Source organism: Elgaria multicarinata, chromosome 3 (assembly GCF_023053635.1).
Source record: "Elgaria multicarinata webbii isolate HBS135686 ecotype San Diego chromosome 3, rElgMul1.1.pri, whole genome shotgun sequence".
Taxonomy (NCBI): Eukaryota; Metazoa; Chordata; class Lepidosauria; order Squamata; family Anguidae; genus Elgaria; species Elgaria multicarinata.
The window spans coordinates 13,499,725-13,524,390 of record NC_086173.1 but is presented as its reverse complement, the minus strand read 5'-3'; the positions used below and the strand labels follow the sequence as shown (position 1 = coordinate 13,524,390).

Here is a 24,666-nt window from a genome sequence, read left to right as displayed (position 1 = left end):
GTAGTAGCGGCAACTTAGTGAGTTCCTATTTATTTATTTACAACATTCATGGAAAGGAAAGGAACCTCTTGTGCAAGCACTTGAGTCACTGATGACTCCTCGAGGGACGCCTGCTTTCGCTGACGTTTTCTTAGCAGACTTTGTAGCGGGGTGGTTTGCCATTGCCTTCCCCAGTCACGGTTCCCTTTCCCTCAGCTAGCTGGGTACTCATTTTACCGACCTCGGAAGGATGGAAGGCTGAGTTGACCTGAGCCGGCTGCCTGAGAACCAGCTTCTGCTGGGATCGAACTCAGGCCGTGGGGAGAGTTTCGGCTGCAGTAACTGCCGCTTACCACTGTGCGCCACATGAGGCACCACACACATTTATACACGGCTCCATATCTAGACAGATTCTGGAGGCGCAAACAATAAAAGATACAAAGCCCCTGCTACTTATGGCAGCAGAAAGGAAACCAGAAAGCACAGTCTTATCTCTTCAAAGATTGCATCAACACCAACTGCGGAACTTCATTTAACCCCTTCAAGTACAATCTTATGTATGAGAAGTACCACTAAGTCCGATGAGACTTGCTCCCAGAGAAGTGTGTAAGACTAACAAAGTGTGTAAGCTGAAACTCCACTGGGCTCCCCTTCTCAACAACTTTTAACAACAATTGCCAACTCTTTGTGCAGCCCAACTCTTCCTAAACAAAGTCTATGGAACTGTGATTGTTATCAGAGATGTTTTTCATTAGGAGGATCCCTTCGCTTCTAGTGCCATGTACTGACATTAGCACTTTATAATACCGATATTATATATACATTATATATATATATATATATATATATATATTTCACACAAAGCAAATAATCCCCTACTCCCCCAATTGCTGGCAATACTGGCAGACTTTTATCACATGTAGTGGGTGTCACTAAGTATCAGACAATCTTTTGCTTTGCCTAAAGTTTTGTCTTTATTCTTGCCTTGACTTTATTCCTGTCCTCTCTGTTATATCTTTAGGGTCTATCCTGTGCTGTTGAATTACCCAAATTCTCTGCAAATAAATAAATAAAATACATTGTAGAACCTAACCTACCCCTCTCAAATGCTCAAGTTTAGAGCAATTTCTCCTATATTGTAAAAAAAAATAAAAAAATGGACTGTGTGACAAATCATTTCTATTTAGGATGATGAAGATGATCATACTTCAAAAAAAGTCCTAGCTTCCATCTGTGGGATTCTTATTCTCTTGAATCAGTTTTTATTTAGTGTTTTTTAAGTAAAACTTTTCAATGCCCAACCCCCATTTGCTATCAGAATGTAACTCCAACGCCGTATTATTGCCTTAAGAGTCAACCCAAATGTAGAAAGCAAACAGCACAGCAACATCCTCGTCACTCCTATTTGGGCAATCAAAAATTACCTTACTTAGCACACAATGTGGGAGTGAGGCCATGCCAAGTGGCCCCCATCCCTCTCACGTGAGTTACGTAAGCCTCCCCACCCCGGCATGCATATGTACAGCACAAATGTGTGCAGAGAGAGGGCCAATGTACAGTACAATGGTATACATGCAGGTCCGCCACACGATCTGGAAGCATGCTAGTGTAGAGCTCTGGATCATGCGAAGGCAAGGCCAGTGTCAAGGACCCCCATGCCAGCAGGGGGCCACTGACAAAAGCCCCAGGATTTACTTCACCTTTTCACCATTGCAATCTAGTTGTCCACTTGCCTCTTGCTCTGGCCCAGACTGTGGTAGTGGTGAGAAGGAGGTGCCGGAGATGCCCCTGCCTACTCGCACACTGGCTCTCTACCTGTCAAGCAAGCAAGGGGTAGCAGTGTTTAGGAAGAGGACAAGCAGGTGACAATGCTGATGAGAAGGTAGAGGTTGAGCAGGTGACAATGCTGATGAGGATGCCTTGCCCATCGACCCTCCAAAACCTGGAGCTGGCAGTGTTTGGAGGTCTACATGTGTACAAGTGTATGTGCGGATGTTCATGATGTTAAAATTTATAGACTGTTAAAATGGTGGGAGAATAAAAAGGTCTTCACCTGGCGTCTAAAAGCATGTAATGTAGGTGCCAAGCGAACCTCCTTAGGGAGCTCATTCCACAGCCGGGGTGCCACAGCAGAGAAGGCCCTCCTCCTGGTAGCCACCTGCCTCACTTCCTTTGGCAGGGGCTTGCGGAGAAGGACCCCTGAGGATGACCTTAGGGTCTGGGCAGGTACATACGAGAGGAGGCGTTCCTTCAGATAGCCTGGCCCCAAGCCGTTTAGGGCTTTAAATGTTAATACCAGCACTTTGAATCGGGACTGGACCTGGACTGGCAGCCAATGAAGCTGGAAAAGGACTGGCGTAATGTGGTCTTGTCGGCCAGTCCCTGTTAGTAAGCGTGCTGCCCTGTTTTGTACCAGTTGAAGTTTCCGGACCGTTTTCAAAGGCAGCCCCACATATAACACATTGCAGTAATCCAAACGAGAGGTTATCAGAGCATGGATCACTGTAGCTAGGCTATCTCTGTCCAGATAAGGGCGCAGCTGGTATATCAGCCTAAGCTGATAAAAGGTGTTCTTTGCCACTGAGTTCACCTGTGCCTCAAGTGACAGTTCTGGATCCAAGAGCACCCCCAAACTACAGACCCGATCCTTTAGGGGGAGTGCAACCCCGTCCAGGACAGGGCAAACATCACCTCGCCGGACAGATGAACCACCCACTAACAGTACCTCCGTCTTGTCTGGATTGAGTCTCAGTTTGTTAGCCCTCATCCAGTCCATTACCGTACCCAGGCACTGGTTCAGAACAGTCACTGCCTCACCTGGATTTGATGAAAAGGAAAGGTAGAGCTGGGTATCATCCGCATATGGATAACACCTCAGTCCACATCTCCGGATAACCTCCCCCAGCGGCTTCATGTATATGTTAAACAGCATAGGGGATAAGATAGAGCCCTGTGGAACCCCATAGCTTAGGAACCACGGCACAGAGCAATAATCTCCCAGCACCACCTTCTGGAATCAGCCATCCAAGTAGGAGCGGAACCACTGCAACGCAGTACCTCCAACTCCCAGCTCAGACAACCTATCCAGAAGGATACCATGGTCGATGGTATCGAAAGCTGCTGAGAGGTCCAGGAGAACCAACAGGGTTGCACTCCCCCTGTCTCTCTCCCGGCAGAGGTCATCCCACAGGGAGACCAAGGCAGTTTCCATTCCAAAACCAGGCCTGAAACCCGACTGAAATGGATCTAGATAATCCGTTTCATTCAAGAGTGCCTGGAGTTGTCCTGCAACCACCCGCTCAAGCACCTTGCCCAGGATATACTGCCACATATCCTCAAATTGTCCCCACATTCAGCTGAGGCAGCCATATTGTTTTAGAATCTTGGCTCAGAGAAAACCACATCTTCCCATGGGCCCTATTTTCTGGAAGAAACTCTGGCTTTTCCCCATCTCACCTATGCCTACTAAAGGTGAAACCCAGCAAAGACAACACAAATTATGTGTCCACCAAACCTATATGCATACTTTCAGATGATGATGATGATGACAACTTATAGCTTATTTGCACATAAGTTATAGCTTGATCTGCAAAGAAACTGGCATAAAATGTATGACTTTTAAATGCACTTCCTGGTGTCTTTCGCTCTGAACTTTCTTCCTCCAAACCGTAAATTTTGTTAATGGATAACTCCCTTCGTTTCTCCCAAGCCTGATACTGACAGTCACAATAAAAGTATGAAGGAGGGCTTGAATGGAGAACAGGAGGAGTTTAGGGAAAGGAAGTGCCTTCTTCAGCCTTCTAAACACACACACACACACACACACACACACACACACACACACACACACATTTATTGATAAAACATCAAGACCAAATTAAAAACATGAAAAGTGTTTTCTTCAATTCGCTAGTTAGCAAGTTCTTGAAAAGACAAAGACGAAGAAGAAATGCATAGAGGGCTTGTTTAGACAACACGCTAAGCCATGGTTAGGCCACTAATCCTTTTGCAGCCAATGGTTAATGAGTGTGTTTAAACTGTGGTTAGGTATGTAGCCGCCATGGTTAGGAATGGTTCACATGACATGCGAAGCCATAATGTTGAGCCTGAAATGCTTTAACCATTTTGGCTTAGCGTGTCACCTGAACAGGGTCCGTACAATGCGGGCAAGGCTGGCCAAAGATATTTTGCAGCCTGAAACAACAAAATACTCCCCACCTCCTACTCCGTGCACAGAAGCCAACCGAAGTCAATTATACTTCAACAGTGGTGATGGACCAGGAGTGGGTTTTTATTTTTATTTTTGAGGTAAAGGTTTAATTTTATTACATTTATATCCTGCTTTTCTTCCAAGGAGCACAGGGTGCTTCTCATTCGTGCTTCTCATTCGTGCTTCTCATTCCCATTTTATATTTACTACACCCTATGAGGTAGCTTAGGGTGAGAAGTAGTGACTGGTACAAAGTTCTCAATGAACTTCATGGCTGAGTAGGGATTTGATCCTGGTTCTAGTCTCTGGATCCTGGTTCTAGTCTCACACTCTCACCACTATGCCACACCGGCTGAAGGATTGTGGGTTTGACTCTTAACCTCTTAAGCATGTGCTCAAAGCCAACCTGTTCCTGAATGCAGAGTACGTGGGGAGGCTGCAGACTGTAGTTGTTCAGTGGTAAGGGGAAAGCACTCTGCTTATGGACCAAGGTACTTTTCTTCCCATATTGCAAGACTAAGTTTTGGTATTGAAAATTAGGGACAAATTAAGTCAGGGAGTGGGGCAGGGGAATTGGCACGGAACAAGAATGGAACAGGGGACAATCACTTCCAGTTTTTGAGAAGAGATACTGGAGGAGAAAAAACAAAGGAGTAGGTTATGATGTGGAAGTGGGCTGTACCACTGACATATCCACACAAGCAGAAGTACGAGTGCGTCTCAGCACAGGTGAGGCGGAGCGCCAGTTTTTGCTAATTCTCCCCTTTGTCTTCTGAGTCCAGCCACATGCTGGGCCCTGCCTCCTCCCCTTCTCAGAGCTCCTGGTGTACAGCACAACCCTTGCGTGTGGCTGTTTCCTGGTGATAAGGAGCCCTGCCCCTTTTTTAACACTGTGTGTTCTGTTTCTGTGGAGAATCCCTCACACCAATGCACTGCTTAAGAGTGTTCTCTCTTCCTGGTATTCTGGAAGGAATGGTTAGCTACCAAGACCGGATGAAGACATTTTGCTGCTGGAAACAGAGAACCAAATGGTGCCCCCCCTCCCAAAAGCATGGTACCCAGTATCCAAAGCCAGCCAAGTTAGTTTGATACATGAGGCAGAAAATTCCATAAACATCTCTTCCCATCCCTGGCAGTAGAAATATAATAACTAAGCAAACACCTAACAATTTGCTGCCCATTTAGGATGCCCAAAATCTGCTGCCTGAGGTGACTGCCTCACTCTGCCTCATGGTAGGGCCGTCCCTGTTAGCTACCAAGAATCAATGGGTGGAAACTGCAGGGAAGCAGATTTTACCAAAACCTTAGGAGAAACTGCCTAACTGTATGAGCTGTTTGTCTGTGCCTTGGGAGGTGGTGGGCTCTCCTTCAAAGAAGGTATTTAAACAGATGGATGGCCAACTATCAGGAATGCTGTACCTGCACCCTGCATTGCAGATCTTGCCTTGAGCAAGGGGGTTGGACTAGATGACCTCCAAGGTCCCAGTCCATGATTCAGTGTTCCCAATTTGTATGCAAATAGAGGGTGCTGCTGCTGCAGACCAAACAAGTCCCTTGCCGGGCCATATGGATGACACAGGCTGGACCCTGGGTATGGCTGGGTTTCCATTTTCTGCACGGGGTTGCTGTTGGGAGTGTCTCTGTTTATATTGAAGCCTCCAGACTGCCTTTCCACCAGAAAATTTTCACTCGCTCCCAATTATGCACGACAGCTCCAAAGTAGGAACATATATTCCAACAGTCCTGATTTTCCAGGGACTGTCCCTATTTTCCCTTTAGAGGGAGGTTTTGACTTTTCCAAATAAATAAATGCTAGCATGCACACATCTGCACTCGGCCTGTTGTCCTTCACCTTTCAGACTCTTTCCCAGGGGTATCCAGAAGTTCACATCTCTGAGTAGGCATGGGTGTGGCGCATGTGAGCTCAAATACACATGCCCATTCATGCATGCCCATGAATATGAAAGCATCGCATAGCGCATAGTGTGCCACTTTGCACACTGCAACACAGCATTCATTTTGAGTGGTAAAACATGGCTTTGAAGGAGCAACTTTAGCTTCATCTGTAAAATCTTAGAGGCTGTGTGGGAACAAGGGGCCTCCTAGTTTCTTATCTGCACTTTAAAATAAGGAAAAGCGCTCATAAGTCTGTGTCAGCAGGAACAAAAACTCAGTTCCTTTTTCGTTACACAGCACAGGCATACATCTAATCTTCTGAGACTAGAGAAGGTTTGTTCCATCCCGCCTCTGAGGGCTGAAACCAGTTTAAAAGACTAAACATTGCTCGTGGCGTGTACATATCGTGCGCATGTCTTCGCCTGTGGTTTGTGTATTGTTTCTAAAACCTGCAAAGCCTGTAAAAGGTGGACTAAGTGAAATACAAGCGTGCACAGAAGGAAATGATGTCCCCTTCCAAACCGCTTTCAAGCCTCTTGAAAAACTATTGCCTGTTTTAGAGCACAGTTTTCCAAAGTGGGCCATGTGAGCACCCAAAACAGTAGGCCAGCTTCATAGCAAAGCTTCAAGTCCAATACTCACTCCGTGGAGGCACCGCTGAGGATGAAACACAAAGGCAAAAGGCAGGACATTGTGAGCTGCACCTGAGTAGAGATTTCATAGAATCATAGAATAGTAGAGTTGGAAGGAGCCTATAAGGTCATCAAGTCCAACCCCCTGCTCAGTGCAGGAATCCACTTAAATGCATTTCAGCGCATTTAAGAATTATCTGTTCACAACATTTCCTTGGCAATTAAAAAACCAAACCGAAACCAAACCAAAGCACCACTGAATTGAATCATATCAATACACTCAGTTGTTGCCATCCTGGATCGAAAGGAGAAGCTGGGGTTTTAGGAATTACACCAATCTTTTCCGATGAAGTAGTAACACAGGAATCGTGTGACCAAATCAGGCAGCTTGCTCCCTTTTGTGCTCCCCCTGTGCTTCTATCAGCAAACCGGTGGGATGTTGCCGGTGAAGCTGCCCCCCTCCAACCATTTCATTTCCATGGCAGAAAAAGGTTCACTTGTCAGATTCCTGTGCATCAGGCTGCTGTGAAAGGTCAGGGGGTCTGTCCAGAAAAGAAAGGGTCGGGGGGGGGGTCTGGCTGGCAGCAAGAGGAGGAGGAAGCACCCATCCCTCTCAGATGCCATCATTTCAGCCACAGCTTTCGGTTCCTCCTGTTGGCTCCCTTTTGTGGTTGAATATGAAATGCCCTTGGAGTTATATTTAGACATGACAAACTTCAGAAAAAGAGCAGCTTTTTTAAAATAATGGACTTCTCGGGGAAACATACAGAAGAGCAATCCCTCTCTTTCCCACCCTAAATCTGCTCCACTGCCAAGTCCCTACATTCAGAGTTTTAAATGCAAGCTTAAATGCAAGTATTCCATGCATACTTTTATTGCTTTAACAGCACACGTGTTGGGTTCTAGTGTGTGCTGCACTTATTCTGGGATTGCCGAGGTTCCTGTGGCTCTGACCCCAAGACTCCTCATCGGAGGACGCCTTGCAGTGGTTCAGGAATGGAATCGGACAGTCACCAGAGTGGCGAAAACAGCAAATGTTTTCTTCCAGCCCAGCAGAGGATACCCTGGCCCCTCTTGGATGGTGGCCTGCCATCCTGAGTCTTTCCTTTGAAGACCTTTTGAAGGGAGGTCTGAAATTAAGCAGACCTGAAACTGCAGAGGAAATCTGGGCATCTGGCAAGCTCTGCGTTACACAAACACTGCAAAATGGGGTTGCTAATTGAACAGGGGTGTGTGTGCGCGCGCGCGTGTGAGTGCGTGTGCATGCGCGCTCCTGGCCTGTTCTCGTGCTTTTTAACAGCAGCCCAATGTGCAGCTACTAGTCATCAGAGCTTTTCGCAGCATAGCAAGACTGGAACCCTTGCTGATTTTCACATGCTCCCATTTTTAGTGTCTGTTTTTTGATTCCCTTTAATTAGACAGTGGCTTGGACGCAGTGAGTGTTTCGGGAGCGCCGAAAGCTGCATCCATTGTTACTGAAACTTGGTGTAAATCTGATCAGTCTCTGGGGAGACCACTTGGAGTCCTATATAAGAATGAGGAGTATAATAGTGTCTGTGTTTTTCAAAGCAGATGCTGGTTTGTAAAACATCATGGAGAAAAATCTAGAGTTTCCCCTGCCTTTTGAAATACTGAAGCACAGGGGAAACTTTGGGGAAAGTCAATGATAAGAGAACAGATAGCATCATCCCTGTCAGCAAAGCTGGTTTTATGCAGGGTTTTGTGTTTTTTTTCATTTGAAAAGCTGTTAAACTGGATCTCTGGGTAAAGGGCAACCCACCCCAGAGCTGATGAGCCAGTGTTGGAAGTGGTGATACAACCAGAACACCAGCAATCCTCAACTCACTTACATGGCTGTACTCCAGTGCTATTCATGCCACCATTACTTTTGCTTAAGGATTTCTGTTGCAATTTTGCAGGCTCAATACAAGAAAACACATTCATATTTGTGGGTGCTGTATATCCTCCATCGCTCCTCTCGCCCTGCATAGGATGATCTGATGCCTCTGAGTTCCGACTTAAGCTACAAAATGCCCATCCTCTGCAACAAAAATCTAGAAGTACCACGGCCTCAGCCAACAACTGAGCATTTACAGAAAACAAGACAAACTACTAGGAACATCTGGACCCCTAAGGATCTCTTCTCGATCATCTCAGACTGCAGGACACGGAATAATGGGCTCAAGTTACAGGAAGCCAGATTCCAGCTGGACATCAGGAAAAACTTCCTGACTGTTAGAGCAGTACGACAGTGGAACCAGTTATCTAGAGAGGTGGTGGGCTCTCCCACACTAGAGGCCTTCAAGAGGCAGCTGGACAACCATCTGTCAGGTATGCTTTAGGGTGGATTCCTGCATTGAGCAGGGGGTTGGACTTGATGGCCTTATAGGCCCCTTCCAACTCTTCTATTCTATGATTCTATTCTCCTCCTCTCAATTTTATTTTATCCTCCCAACAACCCTGGGAGGTAGGTTAGGTTGAGAGTCAGTGACTGTTCAAAGTCAGCCACTGAGTTTCATGAAAGAGCAGGGACTAGAACCCAGATCTCCCAAGTCCCTTTCCAGCACTCTAACTACTACACCACACACAGAGAGGTACACAACAAGCCATATACTCCAACTGAGAAGAGGAGAAAGGGGTGGATGTGTGGGGGTCCAATGAAGAACACTCTGCCCCCAGGGCGCCTCCAAGAGATAGAGGGTTCTAACTCTTGGGCATGTTTGGATAGGGTGAAACCTTCTCTCTTGTGCAGAGCATTGCATTAGGTGTGCTTTACAATAGTTGGTAGTCAATCATTCTTTCATTATGCTGCAAATGGGCAGGATCAACCATGAAGATCTCTCCCCCCACCTCCCAAAATACAAACACCTGGAAACAATGCAAGAGGAGACAGACTGGAAGGCTCTAAAGCATAACTTAGTGCAGCCACTGACGGAGAGGTGGAGAATCCTTTAAATACATTCTGTGCATCCAACCAGTCTTTTCAGGTTCCCAGAAATCTGGCTCTTTGTTGTCACCAGCCTTTCTATCACTGCAAAAAGCTGTTATGTCCTCCAAATGGCCTCCATTCCTTGCTCTCAGCCCCTGCCCCGCAAGGAAACGCGGCATTAGGCCAAGTAATTGTGCAAGGATATTGTGCAGGTCACTCTGGCCTTAGGAAAAAAATATTGTTGCATGATCTCTGGCTTTGCTTTGAAAGGAGTCCTCCTAAACCCCAGCTCAAAACTTTTCCATCTAGAGCAGCCTTCCCCAATCTGATTGATGCCTTCCAGATGTCTTGGACTACAACTCCCAATATCCCCGGCTGGCTGGGGGTAATGGTCCAACACATTTGGAGGGCGGCAGATTGAGGAAGGCTGATCTATAGCGTGGTGTTTGTTTTGGTAGAGCCCCCAACTGCAGGGTTTTCCCAGCTCCTACCGAGCAATGCTTCATGCAAAAAATAACAATTATGACCAGTGCCAGAGCAGAGCTGCAGAACCGCCTTCTCCCAGTTTCCCTGCTATTTTAGAGTCTTCCAAGACAGAGTACATTCCACTGGTCTGCCACATTCATTCATTCATTCATTCATTCATTCATTCATTGCAGTTTTATACCGCCCAATAGCCGAAGCTCTCTGGGCGGTTTACAAAAATTAAAACCACAACAATATTTAACAATATACTAATCAACAATATCACAATAATATTCAAAAATATACTAATTACAAGTGTACAGCAAACCAAACCCAAAGGCAATGTCGGCTACCCTGCACAGAATTTGACATTTTGACTCTCCACTTTCACCTTCGGGGGGGGGGGAAGAGAGAAAGGGGCCCATGGTTGGAAACAGATGGGTCTGCCTCCACTGGAGCCTTCTCAGGTATGAGAAGGGCTTTCCGCTGATCAAGGAAGGGTATGGCAGCGGTGTCAATACCTGTCCCTCCACTCCCTTAGCTTCCATTAACATTTGTCCCAGGGATGGAGAACGCACAGCCTGTGGGTCACATGTTGCCCCACGATTATTTCTGGATATATATATATATATATATATATATACACACACACACACACACAGAGAGAGAGAGAGAGAGAGAGAGAGAGAGAGAATAACCTATTTCTTCGATTCTAAGACACACTTTTTTCCCCATATAAACATCTCTAAAAATGGGGTGCGTCTTAGAATCGCGGGTGTGTCTTAGGGTTTTTTTTTTCCTGTTGGTGGTACTGAAATTAGTGTGCGTCTTACAATTGATGGCGTCTTACAATCGAAGAAATACGGTAGTTCTCCCTATTGGCTATGAAGCACTAAAAGGGTTAAATTTACCTTGCAAACAAGCTAATTTTAACACTTTTATTGCTACTGATTGTTGATGTTGTTATTATTATTATATTATTTCTTTTTTTAACCTAGTTAACATAGGACCTCCTGCAGTTGCCCACCCTGGTCTATCCCCCCACCGAAAAAAAAGCAATGTCCTTCTAGTAGCGCTACCACCCTGAAACACATATATCTGAAACACACTGAGCTTATCAAAGGGAAACCATTTTTTTTTCCAGAAGCACCAGAGCTCGGCTCTCTTTTTGCCTCTTCATCGTGGTGTTTTTCCCTGCTTAACGCCAGGGCTCGCCTGATGGCCAAAGCAAACCAAGCATGTCTTTTCAAGTAGCACCAAAGAGGGTTGAACCCAACGCCGAGAGGCGCACACCATCGTCCCTCGCAGAGTCAAGGAAGAGCGTGGGGCACGGCTCTCAGGTCATACGTAACTGCACGCCAGCTGGGAGACAACCCCAGCATCCTTTACAGCGCTGAAAAGGGTGCTGGGGCGCTCTTTTTGGATTGCGCACTGCAGCCCTTTGGCGGCAGCCAAGCACATCTTGCAAGAGGCCTGCTTCAAAAAGTACCAAAAAGGACAAGTCCCATGCCTCATTCCCCTTTCACCCGCACTACCGACATCAAACACACACCTGATTAGTTCAGATCGCAGTAAGCCAAAAGCAGATGCAACAGGAGTCACAGAGTGCATAACTGGAGTCTGCAGCCATGCTACCGGACTCAAAAATCTTTACCAACTCTCCACAAAACTCTCCTTGCCATGAAATATCCGCAACACCGCCATCCGCACCCCCCAAAAATATACAAGCCGTGCAAATTAAGCAAAAGCAGCCAATATGGATAAAGTTTGCATCTTATCGCGTTGAGGCCAGAATGAACTTTTCTCAGGGCAGAATTTGGGTTTCCTTGAGCATGCTACTGTACATATTCTGGGGGAAGAGGGCCTCTGAATTTTCAGCCCTCCAGGGGAACTTTTCATCCCCCAGCTCCAGAATGTAATGCACCTCCTTACCCTATGACCCCTCTTGCTCTCCGACCGAACTCCTGGATGCACCTGTTGACCTTCAGCTTCATGATGTAGGTGGGGGAATGGACAGTGAAGACTGGCGAGTTGGGTGACTTGCAGGAAGAAGAGTCTTGTTTGGCCAGGGGCTGCGAGTTACTGGCGTCATTGGGCAGGAAGGCCTCATCATCTAAGTTCGCCGATGCCTCTGATTCAGGAATTGTGGGCAGGTTCTGGGATCTTTCCAAAGACATGGCCCTGGCTCAGGTTTCAGAAAGGTTTCCCCAGGTCAAAGGGCCAGCCGAGGGCCAGCCTCTCAAACAGGCCAACGCCAGGGGTGCTCACAGTGGGTCATAGCGTATCCAGACCGGAAGGGAGGGTGCAACAGAAAGGCTGCTGGCCAACCAGAGCATCAGCTCAGCAGGTGAGGCGCGTTGCGGAGTGCCCCTGCCTCTCCTGGTCTCTTTGGCTGTCCTGGAGGCGGGGAGCAGAAGTCAGTCTCCTTCCCAGGTCTTCTGAGGGCTGGAGTCTGCTAGAGCCAGACGCCGCATTCTAGCCACTCTGAGGCATCTAGAGGTGTGCTGTTGTCATTTGTTTTGCAGAGGGGAAGAAGATGCTGTGCAAGTTGCTGTGAGTTTCAAAGGGAAGGGGTTCTCGGCCTCTCACGTTTGCCAAGCCCAGCCCGGAATTCCTTCTGAGTCTCAGACTGCAAAGTTCCCTTCTCGGTCGTGCCCCAAATCCAGGATTTCAGAAGCCAGCGTACGCTCCTTTCATTTTGAGCCAGTCTCTGCCAGAGAAGTTGAGAGCTCTCTGGCAGTCATTGGCAAAGCAGGTCCACCATGCCCTTTCTCTCCCCAAGTGAACGGAGGGAGGTTTCCCAAAAGCCCAGAGAGCGTCCACACCTGCACAAAACAGCCTTACCAGTGTTCCAGCAGCAGCAGCAACAGGAGGAAGAAGCACCAGCCTAGAAGATTCAAGGACAGAAAGTGCCAGCCATGTGGGTTTCGTGCCAGACTTCCCTTCTCGGCTATGTTGCTTAATGCTAATCACAAACGCTTATCTCAATCTCTTGGCCCTCCCAGCCAGCCAGGCAGGGCGAGGCTGCTTCGGCTGTAAACATCTCAGGCCAGAGGTGAGCAGCTCAGATCCCCTCGTTGGAGGGATCAAATAAAACTCCAAGCTTTGACCCAGAACTGGCCGAAGTTTTATTGTGAATCGCCCAGAGAGCTTCGACTATTGGTCGGTATAAAAATGGAATAAATAAATAAATAAATTCTCCTTTTCAAAGTTTGGCATGAGAAAGGTCTGGCATGTGGCCAAAGCACCACCTTGTGGAACGAGGATTTTTGTGTGTGTGTGCAGAACTCCACTCCGCTGCAGCCACTACAGGAATCAAGATGAGACACAAGGCCCTTGGTGGGACGCCGTGGTTATTTTCACACACGGGTTGAGAGTGTGCCCAAACGTCACCGCTGGAATGAAAAGGGGCTGCCTGGTTGCTTAATGAATCAGACTGATCTATGCAGGCTTTCAGGATTCTCCATGGACCTGCCTCTAGCAGGCAAGTGCCCAAGTCCTTCTGACATTACCATTTCCGCCATGGGAGTGACTGGCAGGTGCTGTTCCACCAGCAAAAGCAGTAACGTTGAGGCAGCTCTAAAAGTCTAATTAAATCAGGGGAGGGGAACCTGTGGCCCTCGAGATGCTGGGAACAGTGGTCCAACAATGTCCGGAGGGCCACAAGAACCTATTCCCGGCCATAAACACGGCTAGCCTAGTTGTCTCTTCATAGCTTTCAAACTCTTTGGGGTACAGATTGTATCTGTGTGCTAGAGCATAACTCCATCCGCATGTTGGATCTTCTATGTCAGTGATTCTTCATCACCCATTTTCAATTTGGTCTCCCTAAGCTGAGAGTCAAGTAGCCCGTCCTAGCATAAACAGAGGATTAAGGGCTGTGCTCATCTTAGGGGCAAGTGATCAGGGCAGCCATCTCCAACCTGGTGCCCTCCAGATGTTTTGGACTTCAACTCCCATCAAACCCGGACTGCCTGGCCAATAGTTAGGAAGGCTGGGAATTGCAGTCTGAAACAATGGAAGTGAACAGGCTGCATGCAACAGCATGCTGCTCATTCACATCACGGTTTGTTAAGCCAAGGTTCCTGGCTTAACATAGCATCTGGAGGCATCCATGGGACATGTACGGAAACATCTTCACCTGCAGATGGGGCCCATCCCTTTGAAAGTTCTGCACAGACACTGGTCCCTTTGCCAATCCTCCCTTACAGGTCAAAACTGGAATCCTTCTATAGCTGAAGAAATTTGGGGGGAAAACATGGGCACAGCACAGCAGCTGCAGCTGGCTCCAGCAACCTCTCCCAACGTGGTGTTCTCCAGATGTTTTGAACCAACTCCCATTAGTCTCAGCCAGCATGGCCAATGGTCAGGAATGCTGGGAGTCATTTGGAAGGCACAAGGTTGGGGAAGACTGCTCTTAGGTGTACAGGGATCACCGTCAAGTGACAATCTAACAACTGCTTGTAATTTACAGTGCAATCCTATACATCCCATTGATTTCAAAGGAGTTTTCTTCCCGGCAGGGGAGTATAGGATTGCAAATTTAATTTTAAAAAATCCCCAATCTAAAAGCATAAAAACTAAACTCACCTCTACCATAAACTCACTGGGTGGCCTCAGTTCCCCAGCTGCAACATGGGGGTGATGGCAAACTGATCGGGGGTTTGTAAGGATTATAAGGCAAAGTATGCAAAGTGCTTTGAAAATTCAGCACTGTATAAATACGAAATAACCACCAGCAGCAGCACAAAACAAACAAGAGGGGAGTACTGGTACAATCCTGAGAAAGAGAAAGTGTGTGCTTTGGTCCTGTTGGTTTAAACAGTCCACCCATTCCTATATTCCACTCACCTGAGCTCTGCCCCTGCCCAAGGAGATAGTAAGTCCAGTGACTGTACCTGACTGCTGGAATCCAGCATCACTTCCTGTACCGAACATGTGATACTTAGGCTAGGATACTGATCAGCCCTCCTATTTCCTGCTCCAACTGTAGCCTTGCCTTGTGACATCACACTTTGCTATTGTGAACCCATGGTGTGGTCACCTGCTTTCACAGGAGCTGAGCTGGAAAGCAGAGACCAGTTTAAACCACATTGTTAAGAGATACGGCTTGGGATAGGGGAACAGAAAGAAGGCTTGGAGACAGAGATGTTGTGGACCCATGATAAAATAAAAATATCTCATGCTCTTCAGGCCTCTGCTTGCATACAATCATTAGCAAATACACATTAAAATCGGAACGCAGGCATCAGGTTACCAGGCTGGGACCAAAAATGAAGAACACCTGAGTTCTTTTGGCAGTTCTAACTCCTTTTCAGTGGAACCAAATGCAGATTTTGAGTTACACAGAAATCTTAATTAGGTCGTGCAAAGAGTTTTATGCAACTCCAAAGCTTGTATCTTCTTACCGCATGAGTTTTATCAGTTACCAACTCGCCAGTTTGATCATTTCTGGGACCCATACAGTAGCAGCTAGATAATTGTCTTTTCTTTGGGGGCTGTGGATGTTATGTGTCGGAAATACTGTAAAGTGTGGGTTGTTAATTCTCGCCCTATCGTGTGTCTGAAGGATAGCAACAATACAGAGAGATTAAGGAAGTGACTAGGCCTAGAAGCCACCCTCATTTCCTTTCTATAAAAATATTTTAAAATTAATATTTCCCCTTTCTTCTTCCTGATTTCTCAAAGCATCACTTATTTTTACACTGTGAATTTTCAGAAGAATGAATTAATGAATAAATGACACACTTGGATCCCTTGGGAAAGAGGTAGCATATAAATCTAAACCAATTAATAACAAGCAAACCCAATGAGGAATGAAATAGCAAATGAGGCCCACAGAAAGGGTGACAAACAGGGCCGGATTCAGGCCAGCTGATGCCCTAAGCACAGCCCCATAACGGTGCCCCCTTGGCCCTTCCTGTCGTGCTTAGCTGGCAAGACAGGAAGACTCCGTAAATGCTGAAGGTGAAATAAGACATTAAAAACCCAGTTTTCTTCAAGGCCATTCCCCACGCCAGAACACACAACTATATTAAATATAAACTGCTTTTTATTATAGTTATTTAACACTAAATAGCAGCAAGCAATATAGGGCAATAAAAACACACAGACAAAAGAATAGGATCATATATATTTATAATGCTTATAAAATAGGGTGACTATATGGAAAGGAGGACAGGGCTCCTGTACAGTTGCATAGAAAAGGGGATTTCAGCAGGTGTCATTTCTATATATGGAGAACCTGGTGAAATTCCCGCTTCATCACAATAGTTAAAGGTGCAGGAGCTATACTAGAGTGACCAGATTTAAAAGAGGGCAGGGCACCTGCAGCTTTCACTGTTGTGATGAAGAGGAAATTTCACCAGGTTCTCCATATATACAAATGACACCTGCTGAAATTCCCTTTTCTACGCAACTGTTAAAGATACAGGAGCCCTGTCCTCCTTTTCACACGGCCACCCTATAAAATCATTCAATAAAAAGCACAGCTTTTCAAGCAGAAATTCAAGAGGTGAAGCTTTACCCATTACTACACCTATATGCCAGGTACAACTTCATCTCCTGAATTTCTGCCTGTCTTGGAACAACTCCATCTAGAACCTTTCTGGAGCTTAACAAGTTAATGCTTGGGAGCCAGGCCTCTTGCTTTGTCTACTGGGCAGAAAATAAAAAATACAGCAGGTTTAATTAAAAATACAGCAGGTTTAATTAAAGCAATGAGGCAATAGATGTTCATCAAAAAATATTTTAGCGCAGCAAATTAAGCTGTGGGGAAACCGTGCTGCCACCTGCTGGAGTGAAGAAAAACCTACACCAGCTGCAGGAACTGAAATGAAAAAGGCAGGGTGCAGGACAACTTGATACAGGCATTTTGCAAACAGCACCAGAAATACATTAAAGGCACAATCCTGTAGCCCAGTGGTTCCCAAAGTGGGCAGTACTGCCCCCTTGGGGGGGGCGGGACTGCATAGGGGGGCGTTAAGAGGCAAGGGGGCACTAAGAGGCAAAGGGGCAGCAGGGGGCGCTCAAGGTGGTCTTTTCCCAGAAGCGCCTCTTTAGAAGGTCTTAAAACCCAGGGACATTTTTATGGGAGAAGGTAGTTTGGTCCCAAGCCATATATATAGGGGAAGAATCCACACATGTATTAATACTGTTTAAGAAGAGTCCTTTTAACGGTGAATTAAAATGTTTCAAAAGCACCAAAACGCTAATGAAGAGACATACTCTGCTTGGTGTGCCCCGCCACGCCGGCTGCAAAACAGAGGCGTTCGCTGTCTTTTCCCTCCCTCTCTCGGCAAGCCTGCGGCGGGTGCTTTGGATTTTGAATAAATATTCAATTAATTGTTACTGTTTTGAATTTTATTGTTATTATCTTCCTTAATGAATCGTTGAAAACCGCTATTCTGAATAATGATTTTTATAGTGTAGGGTAGGGGGCGCTGGGCATGAGTTTGTGGAACCAAGGGGATGGTTACCTGAAAAAGTTTGGGAACCACTGCTGTAGCCTATTAAGACAGAAAAAAGTCCTACAAGTTTTTTCTTTAGGACTCCCCACCCCACCTAAACATGCTTATACATCTAAACATGCTTATACAGTTGCACCTTAACTAACTAATCCCTGACTAGTGTGTTTTGCATTTCTACGGTGACTAGAGTGACCATAAGAAAAGGAGGACAGGGCTGCTGTATCTTTAACAGTTGCATAGAAAATGGAATTTCATCAGGTGTCATTTGTATATATGGAGAACCTGGTGAAATTCCTTCTTCATCACAACAGTTAAAGCTGCAGGAGCTATACTAGAGTGACCAGATTTAAAAGAAGGCAGGGCAACTACAGCTTTAACTGTTGTGATGAAGAGGAAATTTCACCAGGTTTCCCATATATACAAATGCCACCTGCTGAAATTCCCTTTTCAATACAACTATTAAAGATACAGGAGCCCTGTCCTCTTTTTCATATGGTCGCCCTAACGGTGACCAACACAGCATTTTCTATTTCAGAGATCTTGCTCCTATTGTACCATTCTGCCTAACAATGAATTCCCAAGAAGTTGCATCATGCTTCCCTGTCAACACAGTAGCCAGGTGAGTAGATGGGTATCGCTTCCCCTATCTATCCCTTTCCTAAGAGTAGGGGGGTTCAGATCAACTCCCTCACCTTCATAGGTTCAAAGCAAATGTGAGGAGACCGAGGGGGCTAGCTATTACACACACTGCGAGCTGCGTGTTCAGAGAGCTTGAGAAGGGAGCCTCCGTGCACCCGGGCATATTATGTGCATAAGTTCCTCTTCTCACGCTTGCAGGAAGCACAGCCGGTGGAGAAGATCTTTGAAAGGTGTGTCACCCTCAAAATGCGTTGTGGGGGTTCATTTGAGCACCCCTAGTGTGAGCTGAAGCAAATCTTGGCCCAGCCAGGAACTTGCTAGCAGGTATTATGTAAATCATTGTGGCTTCTCCTCCTGCCCCTTAACATGCTACGTGCATGACTCACATGTGCATAATTCCCCATGCTTTAGCGTGGGTTGGCGTGTTGTCTGAATCTGGCGCATGATGCAGTGGGGGGTGGCTTCACACCTGCTCTACAACCCAAGACATGCAGTAGAATCATAGAATAGCAGAGTTGGAAGGGACCTACAAGGCCATCGAGTCCAACCCCTTGCTCAATGCAGGAATCCACCCTAAAGCATCCCTGACAGAATAGAATCATAGTAGAGGTTGTAAAGTGAGTATGAAACCACCCAGGCCACACCATTGCAGTTTTGGACAACCTGCCAAACCACACTGCAACACAGGGAACTAGGAAAATGGTGGTTGCATGGGGGAAAGCCACAATGGCTTCTTTTCCCATTGTGATTGTCCAAACTAGGCCAGAGTCTGGAGCTGTTCACACAATGCTCTAACCCCCACTCAGTGGCTGAGTGTGGCTTGTTTTGAACCGTGGCTTGTTTGTTGAATCGTGGGTTATCATGTTGTCTGAAAACAGCCAGGCTGGGTTGTTAATCATACTCTGTGGCTTATATTTCTTGAATGAGCCACCTTGAGAACCCATGTTTTTGACATTGGATTGTTCAGGGTGGTTAACAAGCCAAAGGCAAGGGTGGAACCAAGTAATCTTCTACAATAATATTATTAGTAATATATTAAAAATAAAAGTTTTATTAAAGTGCCAGGTTGCCTGGCTGCCTTCAGACAACACAATAACCCACACAATAACCCACACTCCTTCAGACAACATGTTAATCCACGTTTCCACAAACAATCCACACTCAACCACTGAGTGTGGGTTAGCGTGTTGTGTGAATAGCCCTATTGTCTCACTATTAGTCCTTTTTTGATGGCTCCACTGCTCCTAAGCTCTGTACCAAGATGGCTTAAATTCTGCACTCCACTTAATCACAACAGTATTTTTTTTTAATCCTTAGCTGCTGGCCATGCTGACTGCAGCTGATGGGAGTTATTGTCCGACACACCTAGAGGACATCAAGCTGCCTCCCCTTGCTTTAGCAGGTGGCCAAGTTTATCCCCATGCTGTAAAAAAGCTTAATCTGACCCTTTCTGCACATCAAGCTTTTGCTAAAGCCACGAGAGCAGATCAAGCTGCTTTTATGTGGTCAGTTGACACCCACCCACACACCCAGCCCCCTAAAGCGTCTTTCCTTTCTAACCGTTAGTAAAAAAAAAAAAAAAAAATCCTTGCAGAAAACCAAAGCCTAATGTGCAATTCTTAATGAGTGCTTAGAGAACAGAACTGCTCAAGTGATAACGACTGTTAGAGGGCACATAAACATACCACATTACAATTACAACATGCTCTCGAGAGGACCAGAAGTAATTCATCCGTCAAGGAAGGGGCTTTTAAAGGAGCAGAGAAATCAATGACCTAAGAGCCTTGTATGCAGTCAAATCATCTGTGACTAACCTTGCTCATTACAATTGTCTCCATGAGTTACTGTCAAAGAGGCAGGCAGGCTACCGCTGCTTAGAAAGGGAGAAGTGTAAAGGCTAGCTAATATCCAGCATTTTAATGTTGATGGCAACACAACAGAAGACACTTATGGGCTCCTAGGATCTGTTCCAATCTGAATCTAGTCGCCAAGTAGATATCCACGTACCTCTTCCCAATTGCCAAGGCATCAATCGATTTCAAGTTTCCCAGACTCTCCAACTATATAAATTTATTTATTTATATATTTATTACATTTTTATACTGCCCAATAGCCGAAGCTCTCTGGGCGGTTCACAAAAATTAAAACCACGAAGAGCATAAAAACAACCAACAAATTTAAAACACAAATACAAAATACAGTATAAAAAGCACAACCAGAATAAAACCACGCAGCAAAATTAATATAGGTAAAAATATGAGATTAAAACAAGAAAGTTTAAATTTCAGTGAAATTGGCTGTTAAAATACTGAGAAAATGAAAAGGTCTTCAGCTGGCGATGGAAGGAAAACAATGTAGGCGCCAAGTGAACCTCTCTGGGGAGCTCGTTCCACAACTGGGGTGCCACAGCAGAGAAAGCCCTCCTCCTAGTAGCCACCTGCCTCACTTCCTTCAGCAGGGGCTCATGGAGAAGGACCCCTGCGGATTATCTTACGGTCCTGGCAGGTACATATGAGAGGAGGCGTTCCTTCAAATAACCTGGCCCCAAACCATTTAGGGCTTTAAATATTAATACCAGCACTTTGAATCGGGCCCGGACCTGGACTGGCAGCCAATGAAGTTGTAAAAGGACTGGCGTGATGTGATCTCGCCGGCCAGTCCCTGTTAGTAAACGGGTTGCCCTGTTTTGTACCAGCTGAAGCTTCCGGACCGTTTTCAAAGGCAGCCCCACGTATAATGCATTGCAGTAATCCAAATGAGAGGTTATCAGAGCATGGATAACTGTAGATTCCTATTAAAGTGTACTAGTTTGTTTGTCCTGGTTAACAATGTTATCTATGGAAGTTTAGCATCTGCTGAAAGATGGGAAACCATCAAGCAGAGCCACAACGTCAAGAAAAGAAACAGCCCAGCAAACACTATCAAGCTAGCAGGGCTGCCCCCAAAAGTGCTGCTCTCTGAGGCAGACAAACAAATGACCGCCCACCCCACCCCACCCCTGCCCCAAAGCCTGGCCTGGCATTGTCTCCTCCATTTTCCCACCTGCCAACTTTTTATATATGTGTTCACAATGTATTTGTTTTATGATTGTTTTTAATTATTATTTTTTCAAAAACTTTTTTATGCTTCTTACCTCATTAAACAAACAGCTTACTGGTCCCAGAGACAGCTGATGCTGTGGGGTTGCACGTTTAAATGGGAGCCAAGTTCCTGCTTGGCTCCAGACTGTCAAGCAGCATAGAATCATAGAATAGTAGAGTTGGAAGGGGCCTACAAGGCCATCGAGTCCAACCCCCTGCTCAGTCCAGGAATCCACCCTAAAGCATCCCTGACAGATGCTTGTCCAGCTGCCTCTTGAAGGCCTCTAGTGTGGGAGAGCCCACAACCTCCCTAGGTCACTGGTTCCATTGTCGCACAGCCCTAACAGTCAGGAAGTTTTTCCTGATGTCCAGCCGGAATCTGACTTCCTGTAACTTGAGCCCATGATTCCATGTCCTGCGCTCTGGGAGTATCAAGAAGAGATCCTGGCCCTCCTCTGTGTGACAACCTTTCAAGTATTTGAAGAGCCGGGCGCCATCTTTAATCCCACAAAATATAACGCCCAATGTGACATGGATATCACAACAGGTATTGAATTTTGAGGATCTAAGATGGTGGCTGCCTGCTGCCAACTCTATGCCCACCTGACTCCCAAGTAGGTCGGAAGTGGCAGGAGAGACAGCAGGGTGCTCTGCTGCCCTCCCAATGTGCTGACTGCAATAAGAGGCTCAGTTTGTCTCATGGCAGGACTGGAATTACTCGGACCAGAGCCAGCCCTACCATTAGGCAGAGGGAGGTGGTTGTGTAAGGCAGCAGAAGCTGGGAGGTGTCTGCAAGGTGCTGAAGGAGAAACCCATGTGCCATGCTATCCTGCTGTGTGCCCTCCACATTAGTCTGCTGCCTTCAGGTGCGCTGCAGGATTATGCCGCATCCTCATGGTTGAAGACAGATTTATCTACCAGTCCAGTAGTACATGGAATGGGACAGAAAAATTCTGAAAAAGGGGAATCCTCACGAAGAAGCAGGAGTAAGTGGGGGGGGGGGGGGGAGACCCGGTAAAAGTAATGAAATCAGACCAGTAAATAAATGCTGTATAAATATATTAAGAAATGCGAATGCAGACCAATAATTCATGTATGCACAAATAACCACAATTATACTAGAATTAAACTGCATACAATGAGAGACATGATACGTAGTTATGAATGAATGAAATAACAACACAAAGGCTTTCACCAGCAGCAAGTATGCATATAACCACTTCTATCACTCTAGTTTGAAAAGCATGGATAGAACCACTTGCAAGACGAATACTGTCCATTTAACAAACGTAACTATTTGTCTAAGCATTCCTATCAATCTACTAAACGGTAACTCCGGAATGTAAACACCATTTCCATCTCCATCAGTAACGAAATGCTGTGACTCTCTTTAATAGATACATGTATGTGCAGATATGTTTTAGGCTCTGACTCCTGTGGTTGAAAGACCACTTGCCCATAGGACCTCCTGAAAGTGGTGAGCATCTTAACCGATGGGGATCTCATTGAATCATAGAATAGCAGAGTTGGAAGGGGCCTACAAGGCCATCTAGTCCACCCCCCTGCTCAATGCAGGAATCCACCCTAAAGCATCCCTGACAGATGGTTGTCCAGCTGCCTCTTGAATGCCTCCAGTGTGGGAGAGCCCACAACCTCCCTAGGTAACTGATTCCACCGTCGCACTGCTGCCAACTCTCGGGAGGAGGGAGAGATGATCCCTCCCCTGCCCCGGGATCTCGCCCTCCTCTTCAAGCCCGCTTTTTCCACGGTCTCGGGATGATCCCAAGACCACAGAACATGTGTGCGGGCGTCACAGTTTGTCCGAGTTCCTTGCGAGGAGCCAGGACCCGCACATGGGGCGTAGAGCTCCTCAGGAGCTCTGCGCCCATTGGGGGTGGTGTGGTGTGAGCAGGGATTTTTTTTTTAAAAAAAAAGACTTACCTTCTGCGCACGAGCACTCATGCGCTCCTTCTTCTTTATAACAACAACAAAATGGCAGCCGTGATGTCGTGCACCACATGTAGACCAGTGCGACGATCTGCGATTGTAACATTGCGAGATTGTCGCGGTACAACCCCCTGGCCTAGCTGAGGCCTAGGACCTACCCTAATGAAACACTAGTATTCCTAATTGCTGTTGCTGAATGACATTCTTTCTCTCTTCGATCCTCATCTAATAAGGCGACCATATGAAAAGGAGGCCTAGTCTCCTGGATCTTTAACAGTTGTATGGAAAAGGAGTTTCAGCAGGTGTCATGCATGCAGCAGCTGGTGAATTTCCCTCTTCATCACAACAGTTAAAGCTGCAGAAGCCCTGCCCTTTTTTGCATCTGATCACTCTAGTATAGCTCCTGCAACTTTAACTGTCGCGATGAAGAGGGAATTTCACCAGCTGCTGCAGGCATAAAAATGACACTTGCTGAAATTCCCTTTCCATACAACTGTTACAGATACAGGAGCCCTGTCCTCCTTTCCATAGGGTCACCCTATCTAATACAAAGCTACGCTTGGAATTTTTCAGCGAAGCATCAGTCTCATCATCTTCTTTGTCCTCCTAGTGTTATACAAGCTCTTCTCTCTGTTCTGAGATTTTGTGCATGTTTTTCACATTCCATTTCCTCTCCTTGTGGCTCTTGGCCATCTCATGTGTAGCGAGGGACTGCCTTGAGTTCATATATTTATATTTCCTTTCCCTCCCCACTCCCCTGTGTAGTATGTTAGCTACAATAACAATTCTGCACTGGAAATTATCTTTGCCAAAGTTTTTGGACCCAAGACAGCAGCTGGGATGAGGGAGAGTAAACAGCCGGAGATTATTTCAATCAGGAACAAAGAAGCTCCTGTCAAAATCCAGCGGAGGGTTCTGATTTTGGGTGTTGCAACCAAGCAAGAGGTATGTTTCCTGCCAAGCTGACAGTGCACCATACTCTACAATTAATACTCTTCGCTCCCTCCAATTACCATCTCCATAGATGCTTATGAGAAACAGGTGTCTCCTTTGTTTCTCTTTATTCACCCTTTCTGGTGACTCAGTTAGGAACAGACCTCATGACAAAAAGAGGCAAGAGCCACTGGAACACTTTAAACAATGGGAAAGGTAGCAGCCAGCTCGCCAGGGACCATCCATTTTACAACAGCCTCAAAATACATCACCAGAACAGACCAAATTTAAGAGCCGAGAAGGGATTTGTCTGAGGGTGCCCTTTGAATCTGTTCCCAAAGGAAGCACTTGGGAGACCTTTGCCTCTCCTTCCAGACATCTCTGCTCTGCGCACCACTCAGCCCCTTCTCTATAGCCTTCTAGGGCAGGGGTCCCCAACCCCTGGGCCACGGACCAGTACCGGTCCATGGCCTGTTAGGAACCGGGC

At 46.3% G+C, this 24,666-nt stretch overlaps 1 protein-coding gene across 4 annotated transcripts in view; it reads right to left on the bottom strand.

The window, feature by feature from the left end:
* The window catches only part of PDE4A (phosphodiesterase 4A), a 490,724-nt gene that overhangs the window by 135,755 nt on the left and 330,303 nt on the right, over positions 1–24,666 (bottom strand). The window contains exon 1 of one of the 4 annotated variants that reach the window (XM_063119324.1): positions 12,956–13,027. The exons of 2 other annotated variants lie outside the window; for them this stretch is intronic. Coding sequence is in view for 1 of the 2 variants with exons in the window: in XM_063119319.1 (XP_062975389.1) it covers positions 12,044–12,288 (245 nt within the window). In the remaining variant the exon portion in view is untranslated. Of the gene's footprint in view, positions 1–12,043; positions 12,896–12,955; positions 13,028–24,666 lie in introns of those variants that run through there. One more of the 4 variants, XM_063119319.1, reaches the window with a different exon arrangement.